The 24,237-nt window shown below is 47.8% G+C and overlaps 1 protein-coding gene across 6 annotated transcripts in view; it reads right to left on the reverse strand.

The window, feature by feature from the left end:
- LOC138754813 (ral guanine nucleotide dissociation stimulator-like) overlaps positions 1-24,237 on the reverse strand; it is an 88,886-nt gene that overhangs the window by 55,505 nt on the left and 9,144 nt on the right. The window contains exon 1 of one of the 6 annotated variants that reach the window (XM_069919660.1): positions 16,602-16,831. The exons of the other annotated variants lie outside the window; for them this stretch is intronic. Within the exon in view, the coding sequence (XP_069775761.1) occupies positions 16,602-16,655 (54 nt within the window). The 5' untranslated portion in view covers positions 16,656-16,831. Of the gene's footprint in view, positions 1-16,601; positions 16,832-24,237 lie in introns of those variants that run through there. 6 annotated transcript variants of the gene reach the window in all.

Consider the following 24,237-nt stretch of genomic DNA (forward strand, 5'->3'; position numbering starts at 1 on the left):
AAGTGCATGGGATGGAGAATTGAGATGGGTGGCTGCTGGGTGATGCCGCTATTACAGCAGGCAGAGCCGAGGTGCTTGGCAAAGTGATCTCCCAGTCTGCACCCAGTCTCTCTGATGTAGAGGAGACCATGATGGGAGCGCCAGATACTCATCCCATTTTCCCCTCTGAACTTCACGTCACCTCTTCAGCCTCCCACGCTCCAAGGGAAGACTTCCCAGCCCGTCCGGCTTCTCCTTAAGCTCTGCAGGCCCGGAAACTGTCCCGGGAACTCCTGAAGGCCCAGCTCCGGAACAAGAGAGCGTGGGTGGGTTTCAGGTAAGAAGGGGAGAGATACGAGATTTCCCGAGGGGTAACATTTCCACTCAGGGGAGGGGATCCATCTATCAGAGGAAGATGTAGGGTCAGGTGCATATCTAGGGTATGGCACTTGCCCAGGGAAGGGGGGGTGGCACCACTTGAAGGGGTAAGGCCCTCCCCACCCTGCTCAGTGCTGTCACCACCCCAGACATACAAGGACCACACACCTGTTTTCTTCCACGCTCAGTACACTTATTCCCCCCTCCTTGTACTGGTGTTTATTCTGAATTATACAACACCAAATCCAACATGGCAGCCACAGGTCCCGCGAGACCACCGTGTTGTCATTTATTTTGACGTATCGGCCACCCCTGCCATGGGTGGTATTTTGCACAGATACGCCTCCTTCGTGTAGACCGACAACCACCACGTTCAGGAGACAGGTATGTAGTCTGGAAGGGAATGGACCAAATGCAGGCAAATGGTGTTTGTCCCAGTGCCGCCTTGGACACCATGGAGAGACAATGGACCTGTTTTGTGTTGTATGACTCTAACTCCCTGTACAGTGTGAAAGAACAGAGTGGGACCTTGGGGTCCAAATCCATAGATCTCTCAAGGTTGCCAGGATCATTAAGAAGGGTGGAAGTAAGACATGAAAATCTGCGGACACCGTGGTTGAAATAAAAAGCTGGGGAAAGTCAGCAGGTCAAACTGTGGTCTTTATGTAACAAAGGTTAAATAACCGACATTTCAGGCCAGGGATGGAAAAATGTCGGCAGGCATTGTCCGAACAAAAGAGTAAAGGGGGGGAGGGTGGTTGCAAAAGGCAGGAGGTGGTAGGTGGAGAAGGGAGGGAGGGGGCAGCAGTGATCAAGGGGAGGAGGGGTGAAGGAGAACTGGAAAGGGGAAGGGGGGGGGGAGGTGGGGGGAGAGCAGGTTAGCAGAAACCGGAGACGTCGGGGTTAATGCCATCCGGCTGGAGTGCACCCAGGTGGTAAATCAGACAGTTCCTCCAATTTACGGGTGGTCTGGGTGGGACCAAGCATAAGGGCCACGGACAGGCATGCGAATGTGAGAGTGGGACGCAGATCCAAAAGGTGTCACCACTGGGAGGTCCCTGTCACTGTTGCGGACGGAGTGACAGTGCTCGGTGAAGCGATCTCCTGATCTGCGCCCAGTTTCTCCGACTGGGCCTCGTTAGTCGGGAGATTACGTTCAGGAGCCATGAGGTGATACTGCAGCTCTATAAATCTCTGGTGAGACCCCACTTGGAATATTGCATCCAGTTTTGGATGCCTCATCACAGGAAGGATGTGGAAGGTACGGAGAGGGGGCGCAGAAGAGATTTATCAGTATGTTGGCTGGATAGGAGAACATGTCCTATGGGGCAAGGTTAGCAAAGCGGGGCTTTTCTCATTGGAGTGAAGAAGGACGAGAGGACAAGATTCTGAGGCAAAAATAAGGTGGACAGTCAGCACCTGGTTCCCGCAGACGGGAGTAGCGAACACCTGAGGACGTCTGCACAAAACAAGTGGAGGAAAGTTTAGGGGAGGCATCAGGGGGAAGATTTTTGTTTTACACCGAGAGTTGTGGATGACTGGAATGCCTTGCGTGGGGTGGTAGTAGACACTGGAACAACAGGGGCATTTGAGAGACTCTTAGACAGGCATGTGGATGCAAGGAAAATAGGTTATGGGTGTGAGGGAGGCAAGGGTTAGATGGTTGAGTAGATTTATATGGGTCAGCATGGGTCAATGTTCTTCACATTTAGACCTACAGTACGGTGACAGGCTCTTTCGGCCCACGAGTCCACGCCGCCCAATTAACCTACAACCCCCAGTGTGTTTTGAACAATGGAAGGAAACCAGAGCCCCAAGGAAAACCCACGCAGACACGGGGAGAACGTACAAATTCCTTAAAGACAGCGCGGGATTCAAACCGAGCTGCCAATCGCTGGCACTGTAGAGGCATTGCGCTAACTGCCACGCCAACCGAGCAGCCCTTTTCTATGAATGTTCTCTGAACATCCCTCCCTTAACCTCATCTTTCTTATCCTAGGAACTGCAGTTAGTTAGTATGATGCTGTTACAGCCCAGGTTCAAACCTGGCGCTGTCGATATGTATGTTCTCTCCACGTCTGTGTGGGTTTTCCCCCAGGGGCTCCAGTTTCCTCCCACCTGTTCAAAATGTACCTCAATGGAGTGAACAGACCCTCTCCACTGCTGACCCCTCATTGAGGTCTAGTTCGTGTTCTCCTGACTTCCTCCTGAAGTCCACAATCATCTCCTTGGATTTGCTAACTGGGATTTGCTGGGATTGAGTTATGGAAAGGACTTTATTCCCTGTAGCATGAAGAAGGGAGTCGGGGAACACAGCCCAGTCCTCATCGAGGGCTCGGTAGTGGAGGAGGTCAAGAACTTCAAATTCTGTCCTGGAGCCTCCACCTCGATGCAATCGCAAAGAAGCCTCGCCAGCGGCTGTACTTTGTGAGGTGTTTGAGGAGATTCAGTACTTTGCCGAAGACCCTCGTAAACTTCTACAAGTGTACAGTGGAGAGCATTCTGGCTGGTTGCATCACTGTCTGGTACAGAGGATCCAACACTCAGAATAAACTCCAGAGGGTCGTTAACTCGACCTGCAACATCATGGACACCAGACCTCAGTCCATCGAGGATGCTGACATGAGGCAGTGTCTTAAAAAAGCAGCCTCTATCCTCAAAGACCCTCCCCACCGCTCAGGCAATTCCCTCTTCACTCTGCCACCATCAGGAAGGAGGTACAGGAGCCTGAAGACGAGCGCACAGCAGCTTCCCCCTGCCATCAGATTCATGAATGAACAACAAACTAGACTTATTTTGTAAGGAGGCTTAAATAAATGTCTGCACCGTGATGCTGCCACAAAACAATGATTTTCACTACACGTTCGTGGCAATAAATGCTGATCTTTCAATCTTATCTATATCCTTCCTGTAGTTTGGTGACCAAAACTGCACACAATACTCCAAATTTGGCCTCACCAATGTCTTATACAACTTTACGATAACTTTCCCAACTCCTATACTCAATACTCTGATTTCCGAAGACCAATATGCCAAAAGATCTCACACTTTCAGGGAATTATATGTCTGTATTCCCACATCTCCCTATTCTACTGCACATCGATTAACTCACTGGCCCCCCCCATAGGTTTTTGCAATGTGGGAAGAAACTGGGGCCACTGGGAGTGGGTGCAAACTCCTGGCGGGAAGCACCTGCAGTGGTTGGGATAGAACCCTGGTCTCCCGCACTGTGAGACAGCGGATCTATTGTGACAGAATATAGATATATTTTTGGGAGATAAATTGGGGCAGGGTTTGTTAGTGTAGGTCACATACAAACACTTTAAAACAGATCTTATTTAAAATACTGGAGCTCTGCTAATGCTAGACATGTCGGGGCCAACAGTCTTTGCAAGAGCTTTGGACAGTGCCCAAGAGACATTGATGATGTTTACAAAAGGGCAACAGACGAAAGAGCTTGTCGGCGCCACAGACTGTCTGGAGTGGAACTTGCTGTTGTCAGAGGGTCATGGGGTTTTGCAAGCAGAGAGAGTCAAACACGATTTCTCTCTAAGAGACAGAGAGAGAGAGAGAGAGTGTGAGAGAGAGAGAGAGAGAGAGAGAGAGAGATCAGTTCTACAGTTTTACAGTCAGCAGCAGCAGCTGAGACTGGAACAGGACAAGCTGGCAAGCTTGTGGAAAACCCCTTGTGGAAGATGGGTTGTGAGTGCTTAGTTCAGCCTGGTCAAAGCCCTTATGGTTCATGCAAGAGGTGAGGACTGGCTGTCTAATGCTTCACTTGGAATAAGTAAAACAAGAAGGAACTCTGTGTAAAAAAAAAAAATCGCAAAGGGGGTAATCTCTGGATTACTCCCTGTGCCACGTGACAGTGAGAATAGAAATAGAATGAGGTGGAGGATTAACACGTGGCTGAAGGGGTGGAGTAAGGGGCAGGGTTTCAAGTTCCTGGATCACTGGGACCTTTTTTGGGGAAGATGTGACCTGTACAGTAAGGACGGGTTACACTTAAATCCCAGGGGGACCAGAATCCTGGCAGGGGTATTTGCTAGGGCTACCCAGGATCCTTTAAACTAGAATGGTTGGGGGGAGGGAACAAAATAGTACAGAGCAGTAAGGAGAAGGTTAGAATGCAAACAAAGAAAGTTTGTAGTAAGTATTTGAATATGGATGGGCAGATGATAGAGAAAGGAAATGCTCTGGAAGAAGATGAAGGGCAATTGGCAGGAAAAGGAAATAATGTTGTTATTAAAGATGAGGGAAAACAGGGATTAAGAATTGGGAAATCTCTGAAATTCATATATTTTAATGCCAAGAGTATTGTAAAAAAGGTGGATGAGCTGAAGGCGTGGATTGATACTTAGAAGTATGATGTGGTAGCGATTAGTGAGACATGGTTGCAGGAGGGATGTGATTGGCAGCTGAATATCCCTGGGTTTCGTTGCTTTAGGTGTGATAGAGTCAGGGGGCAAGAGGAGGTGGTGTTGCATTGCTTGTCAGGGAGAATATTACAGCGGTGCTTAGGCAGGATAGAATAGAGGGCTCGTCCACGGAGGCTATTTGGGTGGAACTGAGGAGTGGGAAAGGAGAGGTTACACTTGTAGGGGTGTATTATAGACCACCCGGAGGGGACCAAGACCTAGAGGAGTAAATCTGTAGGGAGATAGTGGATATTTGTGATAAGCACAGGGTTGTAATTATGGGAGAATTTAATTTTCCACATATAGATTGGGAAACACATTCTGTGAAAGGGCTGGATGGGTTAGAGTTTGTGAAATGTGTGCAAGATAGTTTTTTACAACAATATGTAGAGGTGCTGACCAGAGAAGGAGCAGTGTTAGATCTACTGTTGGCAAATGGGATGGGTCAAGTGACGGAGGTTAGTGTTGGCGAGCACTTCGGGTCCAGTGATCATAATGCCATCAGCTTCAATGTCATTATGGAAAGAGATAAGTCAGGGCCAAGGGTTGAGGTTTTTGATTGGGGAAAAGCTAGATTTGAGGAGATGCGAAAGGACTTACAGGGTGTGCATGGGGACAATTTGTTTTATAGGCAGGATGTAGTAGAGAGATGGAAGACTTTTAAAGATCAGATTTTGAGAGTGCAAAAGCTTTATGTTCCTGTTAGGTTAAAAGGAGGGGCAAAAGGTTTGAGAGAGCCGTGGTTTTCAAGGAATATTGGAAACTTGGTTCGAAGAAAAAGGGAGGCGTACATTAGGTATAAACAGCATGGAATTAAGGAGATGTTTGAAAAATACATTGAATGTAAGATTAATCTTAAGAGAGGAGTTAGGAAAGCTAAAAGAAGGTACGAGGAGACTATAGCAAGCAGGGTGAAAATTAATCCAAAAGGGTTCTACAAATATGTTAATGGTAAAAGGAAAGCGAGAGACAAAATTGGTCCCTTAGAGAATCAGAGCGGAAAACTGTGTGTGGAGCCTAGGGAAATGGGGGAGATATTGAACAGTTTATTTTCTTCGGTATTCACCAAGGAGAAGGATATTGGGATATGTGAAATTAAAAAAAGCAAATTGGGTAAATATGGAGAATATAGTGATTACGAAAGTGTAGTGTTAGGGCTTTTGAGGAATATTAAGGTGGATAAGTCTCCGGGACCAGACGGGATCTTCCCCAGGACATTGAGAGAAGTAAAGGAGGAAATAGCAGAGGCTCTGACAGTAATTTTCCAAATGTCATTAGAGATGGGGATAGTGCCAGAGGATTGGCGTATTGCGCATGTGGTTCCGTTATTTAAAAAGGGTTCAAGGAGGAAGCCTGGCAATTATCAGCCTAAAAGTTTGACGTCTGTGGTAGGTAAATTAATGGAGAAAGTTCTTAGAGATAGTACTTATAAATATCTGGATAGACAGGGTCTGATCAGGAGCACTCAACACGGATTTGTGAGCGGAAGGTCCTGTTTGACCAATCTTTTTTTTTTGTCTTTTAAACTGTTTATTCTTAATGCAGGTGTATTAGGCATTGTAAGAGTAAACCTCAAGCCACCGGAAGATACCTATCCGGCATCTACCAATCCCAATAGGTGCCGGATACCAGAGGTTTTACTGTATACTTTTTTTTTTTTAATTTTTTATTTTTCACACCATAAATCACATTAGCCATGATATACACTATTTCTTTTTCACACATATACAGTGATTTTTTCTCCCCCCCCTCCTCCCAAGCCACCCCCCCACCCCCCCCCCTCATCCATTTTAGGTATACAATCTAGGTTGCATTAAGCCAGTCAGACAATGTTGTCATTCAACAAAAATACACCAGAAATTCTACTGAGTCCATTCTTTTCTTTCCTTCTCCTTCCATCAACTTAGGTAATGTTTGTCCCCGGTAGGTTTTCGCTATTGTATTTAATGTAAGGCTCCTATACTTGTTCGAATATTTCAATATTATTTCTTAACCTATATGTTATTTTTTCTAATGGAATACATTTATTCATTTAAATTTAGTAGATTCTTCCTTTTAATTTGGTTATGTATTCCATTAATATTTAGTCATATAGTTCAGCGTAGCCCTTTTATATTTTGTTTATCTTCTCTTTCCATTTTTCCATCATTACCTTTCCTCCTTTTCCATTTCTGTTTTCTTATTTTCAACTCTTTATAAGACAACATTCCTACAACATCCAACATTTTCCTTATTCTCCTATTTCTATCTTATTTATCCCCAATCTCCCCTTCCCCTCCTGAGTTGTCCTTTATCCCTTGTCGGACAACTACATCTCCCCTCTCCATTTGGATTTGCGAATCCACTCGCAAGCGTCAACTGATTTTGCAGTGACCGCTATTTCCCCCCACCCCGCCCCCCCCAGAAAAGATTTCACTTTTCATATGCCACAAAGGTCACTCTTTTAATTCCCTCCTTATTCTCTCTATTCCATTACCTTCCCTTATTAATTCTTGTCTATACTATCTATATTTTCCTCTAAGTACAGATACATTCACGTATGCACATTGTCTCTATTCACTCTTATACCTCTTTACCCGCATACATATCAATCGTGATCATTTTTACTCTCATTACCCGTCTTCCTCCCTCAGTCTATTTTTGTAATTGTTCTGCAAATTTTCGTGCTTCTTCTGGATCCGAGAATAGTCTGTTTTGTTGTCCTGGAATAAATATTTTCAATACCGCGGGATGCTTTAGTATAAATTTATACCCTTTCTTCCATAAAATCGCCTTTGCTGTATTGAACTCTTTTCTCTTCTTTAGGAGTTCAAAACTTATATCTGGATAAATGAAGATTTTTTGCCCTTTATACTCCAGTGGTTTGTTGCCCTCTCTTACTTTTTCCATTGTCTTCTCCAGTACCTTTTCTCTTGTAGTATATCTTAGGAATTTTACTACAATAGATCTTGGTTTTTGTTGTGGTTGTGGTTTAGAGGCCAATACTCTATGTGCCCTTTCTATTTCCATTTCTTGCTGTAGTTCTGGACATCCTAGGGTCTTAGGGATCCACTCTTTTATAAACTCCCTCATATTCTTGCCTTCTTCATCTTCCTTAAGGCCCACTATCTTTATGTTATTTCTTCTGTTATAATTTTCCATTGTATCTATTTTTTGAGCTAGTAGTTCTTGTGTCTCTTTAGTTTTTTTATTAGATTCCTCCAATTTCTTTTTTAAGTCTTCTACCTCCATTTCTGCTGCTACTGCCCGCTCTTCCATCTTGTCCATTTTCTTTCCCATTTCTGTTAAGGTCATCTCTATTTTATTCCTTTTCTCTTCTGTGTTGTTTATTCTTTTTCTTAAATCATTAAATTCCTGTGTTTGCCATTCTTTAAATGACTCCATGTATCCTTTAATAAGAGAAAGTATATCCTTTATCTTGCCTTTCTTTTCTTCTTCTATTTCACTGTACTCTTCCTCTTCCTCTTCCTCTGGGTTGGCCATCTGTTGTTTCTTTGGTGCCCTTTCCTTCTCTTCTTTCTTGTTTTCATTGTCTTCTGTGTTCTCTTCTTGCTGCAGGTGTTCTGCAGCTGTCGTTGCCGGCTGTGGAGATCGACTCCCCAGCTGGTCCCCCCTCCCGTCGGTGTTTTTTTTTAATGCGCATGCGCGGTTGCGCACTTTTACTCGGCTCAGCGAGCCATTTTTGTAGTCCATTATTTACCGACCTGAGGGAGCGGGTTTCTCTCTCCGCAGCGGGCCTCTTCGGACAGGTAAGGCCTTCACCTTTTTCCTCCTTTGTCTTCTCTTCCTCTCTTCTTACCGTTGCTTTCGATTTTTCTTTTTTTGTCGCCATCTTCTTTCCACCTTTATACTCACTTTTCTGTAACTTTTATTTCTGTGCCTTTGTGTTTTCCTTTGTTTTTCCCGACTTTTCTGGAGAGGGCTGGAGTTCACCGTCCGGCCACTACTCCATCACGTGACTCCTCCCTGTTTGACCAATCTGATTGAATTTTTTGAAGAGGTGACTAGGAATGTGGATGAGGTTAGCGCGGTGGATGTTGTCTATATGGACTTCAGTAAGGCCTTCGATAAGGTACCACATGGAAGGTTAGTTAGGAAGGTGCAGTCTTTAGGTATAAATTTTGAGATAATCAAATGGATTGAACATTGGCTGAAAGGGAGAGGCCAGAGAGTGGTAGTGGAAAATTGTCTGTCAGGTTGGAGGCCGGTGACCAGTGGTGTGCCTCAGGGATCTGTATTGGGCCCATTGTTGTTCGTTATATACATTAATGATCTAGATGATGGGGTGGTGAATTGGATTAGTAAATATGCAGACAATACTAAGATAGGTGGAATAGTGGATAATGAAGAAGGTTTTCAAGGATTGCAGAGGGATTTGGGCTGCTTAGAAAAGTGGGCTGAAAAATGGCAGATGGAATTTAATGCTGATAAGTGTGAGGTGCTTCATTTTGGTAAGAAGAATCAGAACAGGACATACGTAGTAAATGGGAGAGCATTGATGAATACAGAAGAGCAGAAGGATTTAGGAGTAACGGTACATCGTTCCCTGAAGGTAGAAACTCACGTGAATAGGGTGGTGAAGAAGGCTTTCAGTATGCTGGCCTTTATCAATCATTGCATGGAATATAGGAGTTGGGAAGTGATGTTGAGATTGTATAAGGCGTTTAGAGTTCTGTGTGCAGTTCTGGTCGCTAATTATAGGAAGGATATAAACAGAGTGGAGAGAGTGCAGAGAAGATTTACCAGAATGTTACCTGGGTTTAAGCATCTAGAGTACAGGGAGAGATTGGGCAGATTAGGTCTTTATTCTTTGGAGCGTAGAAGGTTGAGAGGGGATTTGATAGAGGTATTTAAGATTATGAAAGGGATAGACAGAGTGGATGTGGATAGACTATTTCCATTAAGAGTAGGAGAGATTGAAACAAGAGGACATGAGTTAAGAGTTAAGGGGCAGAGGTTTAGAGGTAACATGAGGGGAAACTTCTTTACTCAGAGAGTGGTAACAGTGTGGAATGAGCTTCCGGGAGAAATAGTGGCGGCAGAGTCAATTTTATTATTTAAGAAAAAGCTGGACAGGTATATGGATGAGAAGAAGGTGGAGGGTTATAGTCATTGTGCAGGTAGGTGGGACTAGAGAGGAGTGTTTGGTTCGGTGCGGACTAGAAGGGCCTAATGGCCTGTTTCCGTGCTGTAATTGTTATGTATGTTATGTATGTGATGACCTGAAAGAAAGAGGTTATCATCTGGAGAACCCTGAGGGGTAAGTTTCTTCGGCAAAATACTGAAGTGGCTGATGGAGGTACATCAGTTGTGGATGTCCTGGAACAACAAGGCTCTCTCTGAAAACTGACAAGAACCTTCATGAGTGGTAACCTTTCAAGCACCAAAGCCTGGTGAACTTTATAAATGTTCAATTCTGTGCACTATATAAGAATTGCCTGCAACCAGTGAACTTGGAGGAGTGAGAAGTGAGATTGGATGTGAACCAAAGAACTTTTCTGAACTTACATACACATTACACACACGTGTGCTTAGAATTAGAAGGGGGTTAAGTTAGGTTAGCTAAGTCAAAAGTTTGATTCTATTTTCATGTTTAAAGGTAATTAAAAACAACTTTTGCTTATGTAACTATTTGTCCTGGTGAATGTCGATTGCTGCTGGGTTTTGGGGTCCTCTGGGCTCGTAACACTATCCGCTGCGCCACCACATCAATTAAAGTTTTTATCGTTATATAAAGCACAAAAGGGTTGGTCCCTTGGAGGATGAGAAGGCCGAATTGATAATTCGGTCGAGAGCAAATGGCCAAGGCTTTGAATTACTACTTTGTGTCGGTCTTCATGGTGGAGGACACATCGGACAGGCCAAGGACAGATGTGATGGGAGGTTAGGCCCCAGAAGGTAATAGCTATCACTAAAGAGGTGGTACTGAAGGTCTAAAGATGAATAAATCCCCCTGGTCCTTATGTGAACTGATTGAAATGGCAGAAGTTCTAGTTGAGGCTTTGGTGATAATTTACCAGAATTCTCTGGGCTCTGGCCCAAGTTCCCACAGATTGGAAGACAGCCACTATTCAATAAAGGATGTAGGCAGAAGGCCGTGAATGAGAGGCCAGTTAGTTTAACATCTGTGGACAGCAGGCACAGCGTGAACTCAGCAAAGGCAGGTCCTGTTTGACCAACATACTGGAGTTCTGTAAGGGCATCACGAGTGTGGTCAATAGAGGGGAACAGATGGACGTTGTTTACTTGGATTTCCAGGAAGCGTTCAATAAGGTGCTACATTAAGATTTATACAGAAGATAAGGAGTTGGGGGGGGGAGATGTATTAACGTGGGTAGAGGATTGGTTAACCAATAGACAGCAGAGAGTTGGGGTACAGGGGTGTTTTACTGGTTGGCAATCGGTGGTGAGTGGGGGTCGGTACTGGGCTGAGGTATATATTAACGATCTGGAAGAGGGTGCATCCACGTTCGCCAACAACACTAAATTGTGGGGGAAAGCAAATTGTGCAGAGTCTGCTGACAGATAGCAATAGGTTAAGTGGGTAGGGTTGGCTGACAATGAGGGTCGTCTGGGATGGTACTCGCTGGAAATTAGAAGAATGGGAGGGGAATCTTAAAAAAAAAGTTCCTTCATTATCATATAATACTACGTTTAGAATGAAACATACACAAAATTCTTTGACTGCCATAAGGAAGACAGAGAGTTGCCACTTTGTCCAGCGCCCCTCACAGAAATGAGGATCAAACTCACGGCCCCTGGTTTACGAGACCATGCTCTAACCACTGAGCTTACAGAAACATGAAATCATGAAAGTCGCAGATAAGCAGTGGTTCTCGACCTTTTTCTTTCCACTCACATCTAATTTTAAGCATTCCCTCTGCCATTGGCGCTCTGTGATTTGTAAGGGATGGGTTAAGGTGGGAAGAAAATGTTCAAAAACTAGGGTTTCATTGCTCCAAAGGAAATGGGCCAATGACCATTTTTCTCAAGCCAGTAACAATTGGGTCTGGAGCAGTGGCTCCCAACCTTCCCTTCCCACTCACATCCCACTTCGGTAAAGGAAAAGGTTGAGAACCAGTGAGATAGAGGTAGATAAGTTGTTTCCATTGGTGGGGCAGGGAGACCAGAACTAGGGGACATACGTTTAAGATCCAGAGTAGTCAATTCAGGAGGGTCGGATTTCCCCGGGGTGGTGGTGGTGGTGGTGGGGGGGGGGGGGTAGCCTGTGGAATTCGCTGAAGCAGTGGAGGGGACCTCAGAAAATGTATTTAAGACAAGGTCGGGAAGATCTCTATATCGTAGGGGAATTACTGGGAAAAGGCAGGATGGCGGAGATGAATTGAAGAGCGGAGCAGGTTTGATGGGCCAGATAGCCAACTCCTGCTCCTATTTCTTGTGTGGGGCCCCTGCATCCTGGACTGATTGTTCAGCATCCTGTTTGTATGCTGAACGGTCGGTCAACTGTTCCCTGCACGACACAAATTCGGAAGCGTTAGATCACAATTGCCAACACTCCCTTTTTGCCTCCAGGGCGATCCAACAGTGCGAGATTTTTATTTCCCTGAGTGGTTGGCCTGGTTCTTAGACACTTCCGGAATCAGATTAATGCCTCGAATGGAGGAGGTTGTTATCGTCCCAATCAATCTGCGGGGAAGTAGTCCGACAAACTCTGTCAGACCACAGCAGAGATTCAAAAGCCCAGAAAAAACCATGCTGGAGTCTCTCGACCAACAGGCAATGACCATCTACCACCAACCCCCTAACTATTCAAAAATCCTTCTCTCTCTTAAATATGTCTAATGGGGCGGCCTCCACCACTTCCTTGAGCATAGAATTCCAGATTCATCTTGGTCTGGTTGAAACAGTTCAAAGGTTGAAAAGGCATGGACAGAGTAGCAGGGTCAGTGTCACGGGAGGAGACATTCACTGGCCCTACCCTCCCATGAGTTATTGTGCCCCCTCCCCCAATTAGATGTGCTCTGACCCGGACCCTGCGGAGAAAGGTTATTCCCCGCGGTGGGAGAGTCTCGGACAAGAGGGTGCAACTTCAGGACTGAAGGGCATCCGCTCAGAACGGATGGATTTCCTCAGCCAGACAGCAGTGAACCTGTGGAATTTGTTGCCACAGGCATTTGTGGAGGCCGGGTCATTTAAGGCAGAAATGGAGAGGTCCCTGGTGAGCCAGGACATCAAAGGTTATGGGGAGAAGTGGGGCTGAGTTGGGAAAATGGGTCAGGTCATGATTCAAGAATAGGATGGACTCGATGGGCTGAATGGCTGGTTTCTGTTCCTAGGTCTTGTGGTCCCTTTTATGGTCACATAATAAGACATTGAAATGATTTACGAAGGGTCACCGTAGGCATTGCCCAACACCCCTAACAGTGGGAGAAAGGGAGTCTCTTCAGAGACACTGAGTGTGCGTGGATTCGCCTCCAGCGCACCACCCCCCCTCCCCCCCAACCGCACCGCACAGACTCCTCATCTCCATCCCTGGACCTGGAGGCTGCGCTCCAAGTTCTAGTCTCATCCGCCCAATGGAGACAGCCGCCTCCCTGCTTCCATCCCTTTCACAACTGTCACGGGAACCAGGGATCGGAGCCGGGATTTGAGAGGGCGCCAAGGGCAAGAGTGGCTCCCGAAGGGGCGTCGGGCGCTGAATGGCTTCCTGGTCGTGTCGGAGGTTTGGGGGACCCAGAGCTCGGGCAGCCGACGGATAGGACGAGAGCTTGGGCGGCCTCGGATTAGCGTGTGAGGCTAATCCACGGACGCTCAGTGAAGGGTATCTGCCTCTCTTTCTCTCTGACTGTAATGGAAGCTGCACAACACTAAAGGTAACTCTGGTCTGCATTTATGTCAGGCAGAAGATGATTTTCTGTAATATTACATGATCTGAACTATTACATGACAATAAAGAAATCATTAATCCAAAGGAATCATGAATTTTCTGTTTCCGTAGTGTGATAGAGTATATAGAAACATTTTTGGGAGATAAATTGGGAAAGGTTTGTTAGAGTAGGTCACATGCAAACACTTTAAATCAGACCCTAGACATAGCGGCTTCTCTCAGCTTTTGCAAGAGCTTTGAAGAGTGCTCAAGAAACTTCACTAATGGATTGTTGTTTACCAAAGGCAACAGATGAAAGAGTTTGTTGATGCTACATACTGTCTGGAAGGAGAACTTGCTGTTGTAAGAGGGTCATGTCATTTTGCATGCAGAGAGAGTCAAACAGTCTTTCTCTCTCAGTGTGTGTGAGAGAGAGAGAGAGAGAGTAGCAGAGATCACTTGTACAATATTGCAACCAGCAGAAGTAGCTGGGACTGGAACAGGACAAGCTGGCAAGAAGCCCCAGTTTGGAAGATGGCCTGGTCAAATCCCTTGTGGTTCATGCAAGAGGAGAGGACTAGCTGTCTAATGTTTCACATGGAATAAGTGAAACAGAAAGAAACTCTGTGGTGACCTGAAAGAAAGAGGTTATCATCTGGAGTACCCTGATGGGGCAAGTTCGTCAGCAAGACACTGAGATGACTAATGGAAGTACGTCAGTTGTGGATGTCCTGGAACAACTAATCTCTCTCTGAAAACCGACAAGAACCTTCCTGAGTGGTAACCATTTACCTTTCAAGCACCAAAGCCTGATGAACTTTATACATGTTAATTCTGTGCACAGTATAAGAATTGCCTGCAACCAGTGAACTTGGAGGAGTGAGAAGTGAGATTGGACTGTGAACCAAAGAACTTTTCTGAACTTACAAACACACATTACATACACGTGCGCTTAGAATTAGAAGGGAATTAAGTTAAAAGATAATTAAAAGCAAGGTTCGTTTAAGTAACCAGTTGTCTTGGTGAATATCTATTGCTGTTGAGTTTTGGAGTCCTCTGGGCTCATAACAATAGAATCCCCTCTCATTCTTCTGTACTACCCAGTCGTCTCAATCTCTCCTCATAGGTCAACCCCTCATCTCTGGAATCAGCCTGGTGACCCTCCTCCACACCGCCTCCAAAGCCAGTGCATCCCTCCTAATATAATGAGGCAGGAACTGCACACAGTTCTCCAAACATGGCTTCACCGGGACCTTGTACGGATGCAGCAGAACTTCCCTGCTCCTAAATTCCATCCCTCCGGCAATGACGGCTAACGTTCCATCTCCCTTCCTCATTACATGTCACACCTGCAAACCAACCTTCTGTGATTCATGCGGAGGCACTCCCAGGTCTGCCCGTCGCTTGGGCCTCTGGAGTCACCGAACGTGACTGGGATTGGTAACGATGGGTGCTCGGCAGCCTCCCCTGAGGAGGCATCGCTCACAACACCATAGGAGGCACCTGCCAACCGCAGCTGAGGAGGGCAAATGCTCCTTGGTCTTTCACATGATCTATTCAACCTCGCGCCTGGTGACCAGAAGATGCAGTGAGGGAAGTTGTTTTGTGAGCAGTCCATCTGGACATCTCACACTTGGTACAAGTGAGACAGAGTGCAGTGAGTTCCAGAGAGAGAGAGAGATCCAATGGTCACATCCCTAAACGCCCTTCTGAAAACTCTCTCCCTCTCCACAGGGCTTGTGTGATGAGCACCTCTCTCCAGAAACATGTCGTTGGCAACATTGCCATTCGAGGTACAGGAAATCTCAACCAAACAAACGCTGTCTACATTTTTTCTTGAAATTCTCTGTGGCAACTGCACCAAAAACAATCACGTTATTAGACCATAAGACTTAGGAGCAGAAATAGGCCATTCAGCCTATCGAGTCTGCCCTGCCATTTAATCATTTCCCCACTCAGCCCCACTGCCCACCCTTTTCCCCATCACCTTTGATGCCCTGGCTCATCAAGAACTGTTCAAGCTCTGCCTTTAAATACTGGTCTCCTCAACCTCCCGTGGCAACAAATTCCACTGATTCACCGCCCTCTGGTTGAAGAAATTCCTCCGCATCTTTGTGCTAACCGGACGCCCTTCAATCCTGAAGTTGTGCCCTCTTGTCCTGGACTCCCTCACCTTTCCACATCTATTCTGTCAACACCTTCCAACATGCATCAGTAAGATGAAGTCTCATTCTTTTAAATTCCAACGAGTCCAGGCCAAGAGCCATCAAACGCTCCTTTCATTCCTGGAATCACCCTCGTGAACCTCCTCTAAACCCTCCCCAACTTCAGCACATCCTTCCTTCAATGAGGAGCCCACAACACCCAAGTGAAGTCTCTCCAGTGCCATATAAACCCTCAACATCACATCCCTTCTCTTATATTCTATTCCCCTTCAAATAAATGCCAGCATCGCATTCGCCTTCTTAACCACCCACCCAATCTGCAAGTACACCTTCAGGCCGTCCCGCTCGAGGGGTCCCAGGTCCCTTTGCATCGGGGATTTTCAATTTTCTCCCCATTTAGAAAATAGTCTGCTCATCTATACTTTCCACCAGATTCCACAACCGTACATGCTCCGACCATGTATTTAATTTGTCTCTTCTCTGCCCGCCCCCCTCATCAGTCTATGTCATCTGCAGTCTCCCTGTCTCCTCAACAACCACCCTGCTCCTCCACCTCTCTTCATATCATCTGCAAACTTGGCCACACTCATTCATTCCATAATCCAAATAATTTATATACAACGTAGAATGAACCGGCTCCAACCGGCTCCACGAGCAACCGGCAGCCAACCAAAATGGGATCCCTGTATTCTGCCACTTTGCTTCCTGCCAATCACTTCCCCACCCAACCCCACCCCCCCACCCCCCCACCACTCTCTCCCACAGAACATCAGTGAAAACGTTTTAAATGACAACAGGCAGAGGTCATGCATTGTCCCAAAATGTTTGACATACAGTATATTCATTGTCTCTTGCCTTTCCCCCATCACTGCCCTGTGGGTGAATCATCCAGGCGTTTCAAGTGCTCGATTCATGTGCCCAGCCGGTGTGCAGAAGGTGAGTGACTGAATTGTTCAGCTCCCCGTCCTGTGTGGCTGAGAACCCTCCTGCCAGTGGATTGTGGGGAAGGAGGCTCAGCACGCCGTGCTGAGCTTGCCACTCTCCTCTTACCTGGCACGGAGGTTCTATATATAGAACACATAAAGGAGGCCGAGGTCAGAGTGGTCAGGTGTTTGACGCAGAGCAAATTCAACACACCCAGGTTATGCAATGCAGAGCATAGCGAACATGAAAGCTCCCCCTTCTGTCATCCTGTCAAATGTTTTAAAGTAGGCCAGATTCCTTTGATGAAGAGTGAAGCTCCCTCTGCACCGTCCCATCTCATTCTCCAGGCGTCAGAACCAAAGTGAAGCTCCCTCTGCACTGTCCCATCTCATTCTCTCAGGGTCAGACACAGAGTGAAACTCCTTCTACAATGTCCCATCACATTCTCCCAGGGTCAGACTCAGAGTGAAGCTCCCTCTGCACTGTCCCATCTCATTCTCCCGGGGTCAGTCACAGAATGAAGCTCTGTCCCGTCACATTCTCCCAGGGTCAGAACCAGAGTGAAACTCCCTCTGCACCGTCCCATCTAATTCTCCCAGGGTCAGACTCAGAGTGAAGCTTCCTCTGCACCATCCCATCTCATTCTCCCAGGGTCAGACTCAGAGTGAAGCTCCCTCTGCAACGTCCCATCACATTCTCCCAGGGTCAGACCCAGAGTGAAGCTCCCTCTGCACCATCCCATCTCATTCTCCCAGGGTCAGACTCAGAGTGAAGCTCCCTCTGCACCATCCCATCTCATTCTCCCAGGGTCAGACTCAGAGTGAAGCTCCCTCTGCAACGTCCCATCACATTCTCCCAGGGTCAGACCCAGAGTGAAGCTTCCTCTGCACCGTCCCATATCATTCTCCCAGGGTCAGACCCAGAGTGAAGCTTCCTCTGCACCATCCCATATCATTCTCCCAGGGTCAGACCCAGAGTGAAGCTTCCTCTGCACCATCCCATTTCATTCTCCCAGGGTCAGACCCAGAGTGAAACTCCCTCTGCACCATCCCATCACCTTCTCCCGGGGTCAGACTCAGATTGAAGCTCCCTCTGCAACGTCCCATCTTATTCTCCCAGGGTCAGACTCAGATTGAAGCTCCCTCTGCAACGTCCCATCACATTCTCCCAGGGTCAGACCCAGAGTGAAGCTTCCTCTGCACCATCCCATCTCATTCTCCCAGAGTCAGACCCAGAGTGAAGCTCCCTCTGCAACGTCCCATCTTATTCTCCCAGGGTCAGACTCAGAGTGAAGCTCCCTCTGCACCATCCCATCTCATTCTCCCAGGGTCAGACTCAGAGTGAAGCTCCCTCTGCAACGTCCCATCACATTCTCCCAGGGTCAGACCCAGAATGAAGCTTCCTCTGCACCGTCCCATCACATTCTCCCAGGGTCAGACCCAGAGTGAAGCTTCCTCTGCACCATCCCATCTCATTCTCCCAGAGTCAGACCCAGAGTGAAGCTCCCTCTGCAACGTCCCATCTTATTCTCCCAGGGTCAGACTCAGATTGAAGCTCCCTCTGCAACGTCCCATCACATTCTCCCAGGGTCAGACCCAGAGTGAAGCTTCCTCTGCACCATCCCATATCATTCTCCCAGGGTCAGACTCAGAGTGAAGCTTCCTCTGCACCATCCCATCTCATTCTCCCAGGGTCAGACTCAGAGTGAAGCTCCCTCTGCAACGTCCCATCTCATTCTCCCAGGGTCAGACTCAGAGTGAAGCTCCCTCTGCACCATCCCATCTCATTCTCCCAGGGTCAGACTCAGAGTGAAGCTCCCTCTGCAACGTCCCATCACATTCTCCCAGGGTCAGACCCAGAATGAAGCTTCCTCTGCACCGTCCCATATCATTCTCCCAGGGTCAGACCCAGAGTGAAGCTTCCTCTGCACCATCCCATTTCATTCTCCCAGGGTCAGACCCAGAGTGAAGCTTCCTCTGCACCATCCCATTTCATTCTCCCAGGGTCAGACCCAGAGTGAAACTCCCTCTGCACCATCCCATCACCTTCTCCCGGGGTCAGACTCAGATTGAAGCTCCCTCTGCAACGTCCCATCTTATTCTCCCAGGGTCAGACTCAGATTGAAGCTCCCTCTGCAACATCCCATCACATTCTCCCAGGGTCAGACCCAGAGTGAAGCTTCCTCTGCACCATCCCATCTCATTCTCCCAGAGTCAGACCCAGAGTGAAGCTCCCTCTGCAACGTCCCATCTTATTCTCCCAGGGTCAGACTCAGATTGAAGCTCCCTCTGCAACGTCCCATCACATTCTCCCAGGGTCAGACCCAGAGTGAAGCTTCCTCTGCACCATCCCATATCATTCTCCCAGGGTCAGACCCAGAGTGAAGCTCCCTCTGCACCATCCCATATCATTCTCCCAGGGTCAGACCCAGAGTGAAGCTCCCTCTGCAACGTCCCATCACATTCTCCCAGGGTCAGACCCAGAGTGAAGCTCCCTCTGCACCATCCCATATCATTCTCCCAGGGTCAGACCCAGAGTGAAGCTTCCTCTGCACCGTCCCATTTCATTCTCCCAGGGTCAGACCCAGAGTGAAACTCCCTCTGCACCATCCCATCACATTCTCCCGGGGTCAGACTCAGATTGAAGCTCCCTCTGCAACGTCCCATCTTATTCTCCCAGGGTCACACCCAGAGTGAAACTCCCTCTGCACCATCCCATCACCTTCTCCCGGGGTCAGACTCAGATTGAAGCTCCCTCTGCAACATCCCATCTTATTCTCCCAGGGTCAGACTCAGATTGAAGCTCCCTCTGCAACGTCCCATCACATTCTCCCAGGGTCAGACCCAGAGTGAAGCTTCCTCTGCACCATCCCATCTCATTCTCCCAGAGTCAGACCCAGAGTGAAGCTTCCTCTGCACCGTCCCATTTCATTCTCCCAGGGTCAGACCCAGAGTGAAACTCCCTCTGCACCATCCCATCACATTCTCCCGGGGTCAGACCCAGAGTGAAGCTCCTTCTGCACCATCCCATCTCATTCTCCTGTGGTTAGACACAGAGCGAAGCTCCCTTTGTACTGTCCCATCTCATTCTTTCAGGGTCAGACACAGAGTGAAACTCTTTCTACAATGTCCCATCATATTCTCCCAGGGTCAGACCCAGAGTGAAACTCCCTCTGCACCGTCCCATCTCATTCTCCCAGGGTCAGACCCAGAGTGACGCTCCCTCTGCACCATCCCATCTTATTCTCCCAGGGTCAGACCTAGAATGAAGCTCCATCTGCATCGTCCTATCTCATTCTCCCAGGGTCAGATCCAGAGTGAAACTCTCTCTGCACCATCCCATTTCATTCTCCTGTGGTTAGACGTAGAGTGAAGCTCCCTCTGCACTGTCCCATCTCATTCTCCCAGGGTCAGACACAGAGTGGCGCTCCCTCTACACTGTCCCATCACAAACTTGCAGGGCAGGGACAGCAGAGTCGAGAGAGAGAGAGAGAGAGAGAGAGAGAGAGAGTGTTGTAAAAGGAACTGACTGAGCAGCAGACAGTCTTCAGTGTCTGGGTCTTGTCCGCGGGGGGTGGGGGGGGGGGTCTGGAACTAGAGCTCTCTGATGGGAAATAGACAAGCTCTCAGAAGGGGAACATCACTACGGCAACAGGGAAACAAAGGCCTCCTCTGTCCTTGCAGGCCCGACACATCGTTTCACTGCTGAGTTGATGGAATCCTACTGGTGATCACGTGACCCTCCCAGTTGCCTGTCCAACGACTACGTGACCGGCGGGACATGATCAGGCAGGGCTCCCCTCGAAGCAGGAAGTGGATCAAGGCTGAACCAAGTACCTCAGAAGCTGGTAAAATGGGCTGCAAAATGGCAGATGGAATTTAATGTAGACAAGTGTGAGGTGCTGCATTTTGGATTGTCTATACACAGTAAACTATAGGGCACAGAGGTGCGATGGAACTGGGGGATCTGGGAATGAAGGTACAGAATTCCCTGGTGTCAGAGACAGATATGGTTGTAAAGAGAACTTCTGGCATATTGGCTTTCAAAAATCAAACTCTTGAGTACAGGAGTTGGGATGTTATGGTAAAGATGTATAAAACATTGGTGAGGCCAAATTTGGAGAATTGTGGGCAGTTTTGGTCACTGAACTACAGGAAAGAGATCAATAAGATTGAAAGAGAGCAGTGATTTACTGGGATATTGCCCGGACTTCAGGAACTGAGTTACAGGGAAAGTTTAAACAGGTTAGGGCTTTATTCCCTGGAGCACAGAAGAATGAGGGGAGATGTGATCAAGGTATTTAAAGTTAAAAGGGATCTAGATAAATACTGGTCGGCTTTTTCCACTGAGGTTGGGTGAGGTATAAACCAGAGGATGTGGGTTAAGGGTGAAGGGGTAAACGTTTAGGGGGAATATGAGGGGGAAATTTCTTCACCCTCAGATTGGTGGGAGTGTGGAACGAGCGGCCAGCTGAGATTATGAACGCGGCCTCACTTTAAACATTTAAGAACTATTTGGGTGGGTACATGGAATGGAGGGGTACGGAGGGGTACGGACTGGGTGCTGGGCGGTGAGACCTGGCGGGAAAAATTGGATCAGCACTGACTAGAAGGGCCAAAGGGCCTGCTTCTGTGCCGTAATGTCCTATGGTTCAATCGTCGCAAAGTCAGCGGGCTGAGGATTACGAGAGGGTGAGAGAGGACCCCCCTCCCTTCCCATCACGCAGGCCATGCCCCCTTCTCACTGCCACTATCGAGAAGGAGGTCCAGGAGCCTGAAGACCAGTGCCCAGCGGCACAAGGTTGGCTTCTTCCCCTCCGTCCTCAAATTCCAGAACGGACAACGACCCACAGACACTACGATTCATTTTTCCACTTTTTAAAAAAAATAGTGTATTTATGGTTTGTAATTTTCCACCTGCAAGGCTCAATACTGCTGCCGCAAAACGACAAATTTCGTGACATCTTCATGACAGTAAACCGGATTCTGACGTCTGTCTCTGACTGAGGCAGCTCCAATATCCCAAGGGGGCAGGAGGGGACAGAATCCTCCCTATCCTCCTCACCAAGACAATCGGTCAGGCTCACGGGGGAAGGTGACGGACTATTGTGGGCCGCAGGGAGTTTGTTGTTTACAAACAGAGGAAGTAACCTACCCAGTGTTTCCTGTTTACAGTCACGCTGCCCCAGGGGGGCAAGGTTACCTCTCTCTCTCCTGCCCTCTCAAACCTTTCAACGCCGCACTTTCATAAGCCTACCTGATTCTTCCCATTTTTTTTAGGTTGGCAGAAGTGGGAAACCCTTGGTGTCTGCGCAGAACACATGCCCTGGTTACAGTGACTTGTGCAAATGTCTGCACAACATACAGGTCTGTGTACAGCAACTGTACGGAGTAGCGTGTGCACCGAATGTATGCACAATGTTGACTCGAAGGGCTGCGGTCTCCTCCCACAACCAATGCTGTGGAGCTACACAGGCCATCCAGCGACCGTCCTCAGGTCTGCACACAATGCAGGTCTGCATTTAGTGATTCTCCTACATTAAAGTCTGCGCAATACAGGTCTGCATTTAGACACTGTCCGATATTAAAGCCCGCGCAATACAGGTCTGCATTTAGACACTGTTCTAAGAAAGTCTGCACAATACAGGTCTGCATTTACTGACTGGGTTGTATTAAAGTCTGCACAATACAGTTCTGTGTTTACTGACTGCACTGTGTTAAAGTCTGCAGAATACAGGTGTGCATTTAGTGACTGTGCTGTATTAAAGTCTGCGCATTATAGGTCTGCATTTCATGTAGAACCATAAAACATGACAGCACAAAACAAGGCCCTTTGGCCCTTCTAGCCTGGGCCAAATTCTGCCCAGTCCAACTGACCTGAACTCAGCCTCCACACCCCTCCCATCCGTGTGCTTGTCCAAATTTTTCTTAAATGTCAAAAATCAAGCCCGCCTTCACCGCTTCTCAGCTTTTTCCAACCCTGAGGGCCCCTCCCCTCCAACATTCTCTGTGGGTGCCTGCCTGATGTTAGCTGATACCTTGGCGAAGACCTCAGGCCCGGAACATTGATCATAAATCTTTACCCTCCCAATTTCAAGAGTGTTCGTGTGACCTGCTGAGTGTCTTCAGCATTTTAGTGTAAATGGACAAAATGAAGACTCTTAGATACGATCAAATGATATAAAATCATTCAGATTTCCTCTGCTTGGGACTCTCGTACTGAATCACTTGACGATTATGCCAACTTTGATGTTGGTTGGGAAGACATCCTGACCCAAGAGGTCAAGGTCATTGGGGAAACCAAATGAGTTTGGAGCTGAGGTCCAGGGTGCGCAAAGTGGCAGGGGAGGTTAAGCGCGTTCCTACAACAAGGCTGGTGGGACAGCACCAAGGATTGGGACCAGGGGTTCGAATCCCGTGCTATCTGTAAGGAGACTGTGCGTTCTCCCCGTGTCTGGGTGGAGGCTCCGGTTTCCTCCCACTGATCGAAACATACCGGGGATGTAGGTTAATGGGGTGGAAATTGAGCAGCATGGGCTCGTGGGCCGGAATGGCTCGTTACCATGCTCTATGTGTTTAAAATAAAAAATGTCGCATGGTCCCGACACCGAGCTGAGGGTCCCGGTTGCAGGGAGCTGACTGGACCAAAGTGGGCACAAGGAACAGGAGGCAGAACCAGCCTGTCAATGAGAATGCAGTTGCTCCACCTACCCGCCTGCTGACCCCCTCCCACCCCACAACCATTGAGAGATGGAGAAACCCGAGAGAGGGCTTCCCGATGGTAGCAGTGAGAAGGGGGCACGGCCTGGGTGATGGGAAGGGAGGGGGGTCCTCTCTCACCCTCTCGTAATCCTCAGCCCACTGACTTTGCGACGATTGAACTATAGGACATCACAGCACAGAAGCAGGCCCTTTGGCCCTTCTAGTCTGTGCTGATCCATTTTTTACCACCAGGTCCCACTGCCCAGCACCCAGTCCATAGCCCTCCGTTCTCCCCCCACCCACTCCCTTCTCAACCCCCCTCCACGGGGTGGGAGACCACGGCAGCAAGCAGCTTGCAAGATGAAGGACCTGCTCCAGGACTGCGAGCTGCTGGAAACCGGCCCGTGGAGACCCGGGTCTGTGATGGTGCCAAGGAGAGCAGGACTTCCTGATCACATTGGGGGTAGACTCAAAGTGTTTCCGGAGAAGCTCGGCAGGTCACACAGCAGAGGGCAAGCGACAGAACCAATGGGTTGGGCCCCAGCCCTTCAGGCCAAAAGCAGGCAGTGGTCAGAATAAGGTGGTGGGAGAAGGGGAAGTGTAACAGTGTATATAGATGTTTTTGGGAGATAAATTGGGAAAAGTTTGTTAGAGTAGGTTACATACAAACACTTTAAAACAGATCTTATTTAAAATACTGTAGCTCTGCCCCATGCTAGACTTACTGGCTCTACAGCTTTTGCAAGAGCTTTGAAGAGTGCTCAAGAGACTTCATTAATGGATTGTTGTTAAAAAAGGCAACAGATGAAAGAGCTTGTTGGAGCCACAGATTATCTGGAGGTGTT

Source organism: Narcine bancroftii, chromosome 2, assembly GCF_036971445.1.
Source record: "Narcine bancroftii isolate sNarBan1 chromosome 2, sNarBan1.hap1, whole genome shotgun sequence".
Classification (NCBI taxonomy): Eukaryota; Metazoa; Chordata; class Chondrichthyes; order Torpediniformes; family Narcinidae; genus Narcine; species Narcine bancroftii.